Source organism: Hippichthys cyanospilos, chromosome 13 (assembly GCF_059441005.1).
Source record: "Hippichthys cyanospilos isolate Australia breed blue-spotted pipefish chromosome 13, RoL_Hcya_1.0, whole genome shotgun sequence".
Lineage (NCBI taxonomy): Eukaryota > Metazoa > Chordata > Actinopteri > Syngnathiformes > Syngnathidae > Hippichthys > Hippichthys cyanospilos.
The window spans coordinates 3,662,470-3,672,469 of record NC_142381.1 but is presented as its reverse complement, the minus strand read 5'-3'; the positions used below and the strand labels follow the sequence as shown (position 1 = coordinate 3,672,469).

At 40.8% G+C, this 10,000-nt stretch overlaps 1 protein-coding gene across 4 annotated transcripts in view; it reads left to right on the top strand.

The window, feature by feature from the left end:
* gria2b (glutamate receptor, ionotropic, AMPA 2b) overlaps window positions 1–10,000 on the top strand; it is a 38,563-nt gene that overhangs the window by 17,718 nt on the left and 10,845 nt on the right. For all 4 annotated transcript variants that reach the window (XM_088430768.1, XM_088430767.1, XM_088430771.1 and 1 more), the window contains exons 4-13: window positions 1,308–1,504; window positions 3,206–3,259; window positions 3,321–3,479; window positions 4,415–4,582; window positions 5,966–6,070; window positions 6,156–6,263; window positions 6,780–6,986; window positions 7,074–7,441; window positions 8,705–8,903; window positions 9,895–10,000. The exon at window positions 9,895–10,000 is cut by the window's right edge and continues 142 nt beyond it. In XM_088430768.1, the coding sequence (XP_088286894.1) occupies window positions 1,308–1,504; window positions 3,206–3,259; window positions 3,321–3,479; window positions 4,415–4,582; window positions 5,966–6,070; window positions 6,156–6,263; window positions 6,780–6,986; window positions 7,074–7,441; window positions 8,705–8,903; window positions 9,895–10,000 (1,671 nt within the window). The remainder of the gene's footprint in view (window positions 1–1,307; window positions 1,505–3,205; window positions 3,260–3,320; window positions 3,480–4,414; window positions 4,583–5,965; window positions 6,071–6,155; window positions 6,264–6,779; window positions 6,987–7,073; window positions 7,442–8,704; window positions 8,904–9,894) is intronic.

The window sequence follows — 10,000 nt, the reverse complement described above, 5'->3', positions numbered from 1 at the left end:
GCCTGACCGTGAATATGTCGTGTCTGCCACATTATTGAGCTTATGTCCAGAATGATGATGCTGCTTTCCTGTCAGCCGGAGGAAGGATTTGACCGGCGGTTGCTTAGTCGGTTAGTTAGCTGGCTCGGATGGTTATTGCGTTGTTTAGTTAGTTAGTCAGTTAGGTTCTTGAACAGTTTGTTGGTGCATCCTGTTACTCCGACTGTTTGTTGTTTGGTTCGTTTATCAATTGGTTGATGGGTTACTGTTGGTTAGTTTGTTAGGTCGTCGCTCGGTCTGGTAGTTAGTTTGTTAGTCAGTTTCGTTCGTTGGTTGCTTCTAGTTATTTAGTTGGGTTAGTCACTCAGTTGGATGCTAGTCAGTTTGTCAGCCAGTCAATCTATTGATTAGTTAGTTAGTTAGTTAGTTAGTCAGTTAGTTAGTCCCTGGTTGGTTGGTTCATTCATCAGTTGGTTGATTTCTGTTTTTAGTCAGTCACTTGGTTAGTCCTCAGTTGGTCTGTTGATTGGTTGGTTGTTAGCTGGTTGTCAGTTAGTGGGTGTTGCCATTAGGTGCTTGGTTAGTTAGTTGGTTAGTCAGATGGTGGTTTGTCATTCAGTTCATTGGTCTGTTTGTTGGTTCATCACTTGGTTGGTTGCTTGAGTGGTAAGTCAGTTAGTTGATTCATCAGTTAGCTGATTGATTAATTTTTGGTTTTTGGTCAGGTCAGTCATTTGGTCAGTCCTCAGTTGGGTTGGTTGGTTGGTTGGTTGTTAGTAAGCTGGTTTTCAGTTAGTTGGTGCATCCTGTATTTAGTTATTTACTTACTTGGTTAGATGGTGGTTTTTGTCAGACAGTTGCTTGTTGTTAGTTGCCCTGTCGGTTGGTTGGTATCTGGTTGTTAGTTATCCGGTTTTCAGTTGGTTGGTTTGTCACTGTGCTAGTGGGTTGAGTCGTCAGGGTGTGCTTTGTCGGATGGTTGGCTGATCAGTTAGTTGGTGTTAGTTGGTTCCTCAGTTGGTCTGTTGGTTGTTTGTGTCAGTAACTTATTGGTCAATTAATCGGTTCTTCAGTTAGCTAATCAGTCAGTTGGCTGGTCAGTTGGTAGGTTTTATGGTATATACAGTCCACTTGAATTAAGACCAAGTGGAGCAGTGATCCACCTCCATCTATGGGAATGGTCCATCAAACATTTCAGGCAGCCGTGCTTGGATTGTTGCCCTGAGGCAGCGCTCTGCCATTGTCGCTGTCCTATTGCCTAATTTGACAGTCTGTCATTAGATAAACAAGACCCCCACGCTTAAATGTGATCTTACATTCTCCCTCAGGCCTGACGACGCTTCAGGTGGTCCTGGACACGGCGGCCGAGAGGAAATGGCAAGTGACTGCCATCAACGTGGGCAACCTGAAAGACGAGCGCAAGGACGAAGCGTACCGCTTGCTTTTCCAGGACCTGGAGAATAAAAATGAGCGCAGGGTGATCCTGGACTGTGAACAGGACAAAGTCAAAGACATCATGGACCAGGTCTTTTTTTTTCTTTTTACTTTACTGTATACATTCAACATATTTCCTTGACACAATTACTACTTTCCTAATAACAAGAACTTTGGTTTGGTTGCCTGTGTGTCAGGGAACTCCAAATAGACATCGCAGGTTTCGTAGCCCCCGGTGTAGATACAAACCATTATTATTCAGTTCTGCCCGAAGCCGTCGTCCAGACAAACAGAGGTGCCAGTCAAACGGCAGGATTAGCTTCGGGTGTGTCACACCTGTCAAGTCTTCAAACGCTACAAAGCCGATCAATTTTCCGTCTCTTTTTTTTCCACCACGCTCACTGCGGCTGTTGATAAGGAAAAAGACGCTTTTGGATATCTCTTTCTGCCACAGTCGTTACTGTCAACACCACCGGTTGCAAATGCAATGATAATGGCCGCTAGCTTCAGCTGCGTTAGCTAGCGTGACGCCCTTGGAAGGAATTCAAAAAGGATGTCCCTCTTAAGTTAGGTAATAGACTGAAAATTCCATTTTAAACGGTAAGGCTGTGTTATATGACCTTAAAATTAGATCTCACATTTTAGAGGTTCAGCCAAATGCTTTAAAAAAAATTAATTACTCAGTCCAAGTCCTATACAAAGTGAGTTTTTAAACACTTCGATTGCCCCAAAAATAAAAATACATTAAATTGGTGGTTTAAATTATTGACCTACCAAAGGCCCTAAGAAATTATCTCAAGTATTCCTCTTTTTGGGAGGGGAAAAAAAAAAACATATTTTGTGTTTGTTCCTTGGAAAAGTAGTGGTTGGTGACAAAAATTGTGAAAAAAAAATACTAAATTTATTTCTAATGTTAGATCTTATATTATTGAAAAGATTTTATGTGTTGAAAGCAAAAAAAAAAGTTCCATTAATTATTTAAACATTTTTATAACGGAGACCACTTATGGTCCCTAGGGGTTATAGTGTGCATTTTTTTTAAAACACGCTCATTGCTCCAAAAATAGAAATGCATTAAAATCAGTGATGCTATCAATTATTTACCCAGCAAAAGCCGAAATATCATCATCTCAATTATTACACTTGGAAACTTGTTTGAGGAAAATTATGCATATTTTTGTTTATGCCTTGGAAAAGCATTTGTTTTGTTTTCAATTAGAAAAACATTTATGTTTTATTAAAAAAAAAAAAACATAAAAGGTGCACCGCAGTATAATGTGCAAACAATAGAATGTATAGCATTGGCAGGGGTTGCATTATGCATCCACTAGATGGAGCTGTGCTAACGGGAACGTCAACAAAACAAACAGATAAATGAGTCAAACTTTATTAATAGCAACCAAAAACCTTCAACTATATGTTTTTTGTTCATTCAAAAACATTTCTGGATTCATTTTAGAAAATTGCCCTTTCGTTTGCAAAAATTCTTATTTTCTCGCACCTTGTCCTTGTATAAATTGCTTCAAAATTGGAGCACATACACACATTTTAAACACGGTGCCACAAACATTTTAGTTGAAAAAAATAAACTTATAACTGAAATGCAAAGGTAAATATTGAAGAATTTACACAAGGATGAAGTTATTTTATTTTTTCGTCCCTCAAAATTGAAAGCGTGCAGTTTACGCGCTGTTTAAGCCGCACCAGATTATAAGACGCACTGTCATCTTTTATATGTCATGTTTTTAATGCATATGTCATGTTTTTAATCTCCTCACTATTTTTTTTGCAGGTCATCACCATTGGCAAACACATTAAAGGCTACCATTACATTATAGCCAATCTGGTAAGTTTCATTGATTTTTCCACGGTAAGGCCTTAAAAGTAACCTCACCTCGTTTTCTTAGGGTTTCGTGGACGGCGACCTATCCAAAATCCAGTACGGCGGCGCCAACGTGTCGGGTTTCCAGATTGTAGATTTCGGCGATCCGCTGGTGTCCAAGTTCGACCAGAGGTGGGAGGCCCTGGAGGAGAAGGAGTATCCGGGAGCAGACAGCAAGATCAGGGTGAGCTTTGAACTTCATGTTGCCCGAGTGCACTATGTGCATTATTAAGCGAGTCTGGTCCCAGAACATCATGTTCTGCGTATGTACTCCAGCCTCGTGGGCTCGCCGATCGTAATGACTCCCATGTTAGTCTGCTGACACCTTTTCAAAGTCCGTCCTGAACAAGCTCGCTGAAATCAAAGGAGTCCGCGTTGAAGCGAGGACAAGGCGGTTTGAGACGTTTAGAACTTAAAAGTAGCCAAAATCGGGCGAAGGTAAAAACAGTGAGATTTTAACAGGGTTTGTATTATTATCAACTAATATAATGTTTCTTCATGCTGTCGCAGGAACTCTACACACTTCTTTTCAAATTAAGAGCAAATTAACCCGCGCTAAACATCATTCCTGATGTATTACTTCAATATTTGCACCAAATTACTGTACTAATTTCCTATCTTCTTGTTTAATAAGTATAAGTATAAGTATACTTCTGTACTGGACTCATGTGTATCTTTGTGTATTTTATTTCTCATATTTTATATCTCGACTTGAGGATACTGCTGGAAATGTGAATTTCCCTACGGGGATGAATAAAGTATCTATCTATCTATCTATCTATCTATCTATCTATCTATCTATCTATCTATCTATCTATCTATCTATCTATCTATCTATCTATCTATCTATCTATCTATCTATCTATCTATCTATCTATCTATCTATCTATCTATCTATCTATCTATCTATCTATCTATCTATCTATCTATCTATCTATCTATCTATCTATCTATCTATCTATCTATCTATCTATCTATCTATCTATCTAATACGCAGGGTTTACAAAAACAAAACATATGAGCAAATTTGGACACAAGAAACAGTGAATATGCATGGGATTACTGTATTATTTTTAAACATCCACCTGACTAGCGTCCCTTCCATCCTCTGCTACGTAGTACACTTCAGCGTTGACGTACGACGCGGTGCAGGTGATGACGGAAGCTTTCCGCTACCTGCACAAGCAGCGCATCGACTTCACCCGGCGGGCCAACACCGGCGACTGCCTGGCCAATCCCGCCGTTCCCTGGGCTCAGGGAGTGGAGATCGAGCGAGCGCTGAAACAGGTAAGGCGGAGCCGCGCCGGTCTCGTGACAGGTTGCCATGGAAACGTTAGATTTAGCCACCTTTGGGAAGCCGTAAACGACAACAAAGGCGGCGGGGGAGCACGCGGGAATGATTGATGTTGTTTTTACGCATTCGAACGTTCATTAGATGAAAAAGAGGAAGGGCTTTCTAGTGTTTTCTGGGTTATCAATAAAAGAGACTGGAGACAAAATACAATCTGAGTCAGGAGAACTGATCTTCTGATACGTTTCTCCCCTTACCGGTCGGAGATTTCCCGCTCTCTATTCCAGGGGTTGGCAAACCAAAATGTTGCCCTACATAAGCCTTATTATGAAGGCAACACATGCTGTGTCTATGTATATATGTCTATATATAGGCTGCAATATGATTTAATTTTAGCTATATTGCTATTAGCTTCCTTCAAACAGACTCAATTTATTTCTGGACATCCAAGTTGCCCGACACATTTTTTTTTTTATTGTCTAGACGCCTACTTGCTTTCCAATTTGTAGTGTTTTCGTTTTGTCTGTATCTTGGCAAGCAACCCTTTCTGGAGTCTCCCAAAATGTTTTATCCACACACTTGGTGGTAGCAAAAGTAATATAATGTCGGTTACTTTATTTATCCACAACAACAATGATGATGCACTTTCAAAGTTAAAAATGTAAAATGTAATATATATACGTACGTATTTTATATTCTGTGTGTGTGTGTATATACATATATATATATATATATATATATATATATATATATATATATATATATATATATATATATATATATATATATATAATTTTTTTTTTTCCATAATTAATCGCGATCAATCATGTTTTTCCACTCTAATTTTCCAAGATACTTGCAAAATATTTGAGTAAATTCTTCTAATAGCTAAAATATTAGACCACAATGAGTAAATAAGTGGGTGTGGCTTTTTCAAAGACTTTGATTTTCTAGTTTGTTCGAGGCAGGGTTGGGGATTTTGAAGGGAGTACTTGTTAAAAAGTTTGACAAACTTTTTTATGGAGTCATTTCGGATTGTCGCTTGGGCTCCATTAAAACCAAAGAAGGAAAGAAAGAGAAAAAACTGTTTTTAACAGATATTTTTCCCCCCTTGGGAACATCTAAAGTGATATTAAGACCCCCGTTCTCCCATCAGCCATACCAACAAGTCATTTTTTTTTCCTGTTTGTTTGTTGTTTTTTTGTTTTTTTTTGTGTGTGTGGCAGAGGTCCAACAGCCCTCTGCCCAGTCATCCATTATGTTTGAAAGCCAAAATTGTCACTTCTTTCTTCCTTAAAGATGCGGCATCTCCATTAAAACGCCCGATTGTGTCAATATCTGTTCCATCTCTGACTTCAAAAGACGTATTGCGTCCCCAGGTGCGCGTGGAGGGCCTGACGGGCAACATCCAGTTCGACCAACACGGCAAACGGGTCAACTACTCCGTCAACATCATGGAACTGAAAAACAACGGCCCCGTAAAGGTAAAGGCGAAAAAAAAAAAACTCTCAAGATTAACGAGGTGTGTCTTCCTCCGGCGGGCGCTCATGACTTATTCATGGCCGACAGATTGGCTACTGGAACGAGGTTGACAAAATGGCCGTCACCAAATCGGACGTCTTCGCCAACGACTCGACGGGGATGGAAAACAAAACGGTCATTGTCACCACCATCTTGGTAAGTTCTCCAGCGGAACGCTTTGATTTATGACCGCCGCCGGACGCTTTAATTGCTTCGCGGGACGCTTGTCCTTTGCTTCCCCAGGCGCCGGGTAACATTAAGACGGCAAGACAGTGGAAATGCTGCTGCGCTAGCAATCGTCTTGATTCGCGATGCCAACCCATGATACTTTAAATTTGCTGGACTTTCAAATCTGTTTGGATTCATTTCCCTGAGAGTCCACAAAGCTGCCATAAAGACTTTACAGGCAAAATTCAGGTTAAGGAAGTTGAACTGGGCAATACGACTAATTAATTCCATTCATTTGAACTCTTTCGGTGCCAAACGTTATTGGAAAAGAGACAGAGGCCTCTGGTGGCTAGTAAAGAAACTGCAGATTAGCCTCACTGGACTATAGGGCTCAAAGCACGAGAAAAAAGTAGCGAAAAAAGGAGCAGTCCGAGCATTTTGAAATTGAGGCCCGCATTTTCGGATCTTCCGTAATGGTGTCATGTTGTGCCGGGCGTCCCTCAGGAAGCTCCTTACGTCATGATGAAAAAGAACGCCGACCTCTTTGAGGACAACGACCGCTACGAGGGCTACTGCGTGGACCTTGCCGCCGAAATCGCCAAGCACTGCAACATCAAATATCAGCTGAAAATCGTGGACGACGGCAGGTACGGAGCCAGGGACCCTGAGACCAAGATCTGGAACGGGATGGTCGGGGAGTTAGTCTACGGGGTGAGTTGTCTCTCTTTTTTTTTTTATTTTGACGGAACTTGGGAAAGGCGGGAGGGATCCACGCTGATCCCCGTGTTTTGTTTTCAGAAAGCCGACATCGCCGTGGCCCCGCTGACCATCACCCTGGTCCGAGAGGAGGTGATCGACTTCTCCAAGCCCTTCATGTCTCTGGGGATCTCCATCATGATCAAAAAGCCCCAGAAGTCCAAACCCGGCGTCTTCTCCTTCCTGGACCCGCTTGCCTACGAGATTTGGATGTGCATCGTCTTCGCCTACATCGGCGTCAGCGTGGTGCTCTTCCTGGTCAGCCGCTTCAGCCCGTACGAGTGGCACACCGAGGAGTACGAGGACGGACAGATCCAGACCAACGAGTCCACCAACGAGTTTGGCATATTTAACAGCCTGTGGTTCTCGCTGGGGGCCTTCATGCGACAAGGCTGCGACATCTCGCCAAGGTGAGCTACCTGGCGGATGTGACATGGCTAGAGAGCTGTCAATCATATTTTTTTTCTGCGACAAAAATCATGGATGGATGGATGGATGGATGGATAAAAAATGTATGGATTAAAAGATGGATGAAAGTTATTGGATGGATGGATGGATGGATGGATGGATATAAAAGTTATTGGATGGATGGATGGATGGATGGATGGATGGATGGATGGATATAAAAGTTATTGGATGGATGGATGGATGGATGATGGGTGGATGGATATAAAAGTTATTGGATGGATGGATGGATGGATGGATATAAAAGTTATTGGATGGATGCATGAATGGATGGATGGATGGATGGATGGATGGATGGATGGATGGATGGATGGATGGATGGATGGACAAAAAATGATTAATGGATGGATGGTTAAAATGATGGATTGATAGATGGATTAAAATGATTGGATGGATGGATGGATGGATGGATGGATGGATAGAGAGATCAATAGAGAGAGAGAGAGAGATGGATGGATGGATGGATGGATGGATGGATGGATGGATGGATGGATGGACAAAAAATGATTAATGGACGGATGGTTAAAATGATGGATTGATAGATGGATTAAAATGATTGGATGGATGGATGGATGGATGGATGGATAGAGAGATCAATAGAGAGAGAGAGAGAGATGGATGGATGGATGGATGGATGGATGGATGGATGGATGGATGGATGGATGGATGGATGGATGGATGGATGGATGGATGGATGGATAGATAGATAGATAGATAGATAGATAGATAGATAGATAGATAGATAGATAGATAGATAGATAGATAGATAGAATTTTTGGCCAATAACAATGCCGTAATTGGTGTCAAAGAAGTTTTGTTGAAGTATTACATCTTGATTAAATTTTGCTTGTAGGGGAGGAGCTAAGTTTAGCCTGTGTTGATATGATTGTTACGGAGTATCTTTTTTCTATCATTCATCAGCTCTCGTTTGTGTTTTTCAGAGTAATGTAAGATGAGTCTGTTGTCATCCGATTTTGTGGCATATTTACGTACTAAAATATTTCCAAAGGCGATTATTTTGAAATATATTCAGCAGGGTTGGGTTTTACGGCGTCTGATCGTATAGGTCTTGCTACTGCATGTATAATTAGCCGCTTGTAAAATGAACTTTCCTTCTCACAAAGTTAACGACCGTCACCTCATAAAACGTAGCCTTAATGCCGTCTTTTGTCCCGACTAACGAGCGGGCCGTTGCGTTTGGGCGACAGGTCTCTGTCGGGGCGCATCGTGGGCGGCGTGTGGTGGTTCTTCACGCTCATTATCATCTCCTCCTACACGGCCAACCTGGCTGCTTTCCTCACCGTGGAGAGGATGGTGTCGCCCATCGAGAGCGCCGAGGACCTGGCCAAGCAGACCGAGATTGCGTACGGCACGCTAGACTCAGGCTCCACCAAAGAATTCTTTAGGGTAAGTCTTCAAGAACTCGAGACCGCTTTTCATGTGCTCAGGTGGCATTTGGTCATCTTGAGTCTTCTAATGCTGTATTTTAGCCAGTTTTACATCAAAGGGAATGCATTTTGAAAAGACAATAGGGAGCTGAAATTTCACCCACATGGGGACATCATTTCAAACTTTGAAATAGGACGACCAACTTAGTTATCACACTTCCAGGAAGTGTCATCACTTGGCTAAAATATTGTGAGTAGAACGTGGAAGAATTTCTTCAAACAAATGGACATAATAATGCACAAGGAATGAGCTAATATGAAAAAATGATTTGAATATACTATGATATAATATTGAAACGTGAAGCCTTTTTTGCTGTTTTGGCCACCTAATATAGTTTCAGGCACTTTGATACACTTTTTTTTCAGTTTTAGACTAAGTTGTAACCCATATAAACACTGTAAAAAATAATGAACATTTGTTGAAAGTCGATTTAAATTGCTTTTATTTTGTTAATGTTTAAAAGGATACAGGTTTAGGCATACTTATACAATTTTTATAGATAATAATCTCATTTATAGTCAGCACATCGAGTTGGGGGGCGCAAAAACTTGTCTCCTTCCTGGGGGGCTTGGCAAAATATAATTGAGAAGCACTACTGTACAGTAAGATTTGTCATTTTTTTGCAGAGAATAAAGAAGACCCTCATATATATATATGTATATATATATATATATATATATATATATATATATATATATATATATATATATATATATATATATATATATATATAGTTCAAATAATACAAATATATCTTGCAATTGTCATGACAACGGGTTTAATAATAAAAATGGATTCAATCCTAACTTTCATATCATTTGCACAGTGTAGTGCATCTTTGTTTTCCAAATGCATTGTGCACATATTTATCTCAACCCTCACTTTATTATACATCAATCATCCAACGCATGAAAATTTCCTAACGCGTATCTCCCTCTCCCTTCCCCAGCGTTCGAAAATCGCCCTCTTTGACAAAATGTGGACGTACATGCGCAGCGCGGAGCCCTCGGTGTTTGTGAAAAAAACGGCCGAGGGCGTCCAGAGGGTGCGCAAGT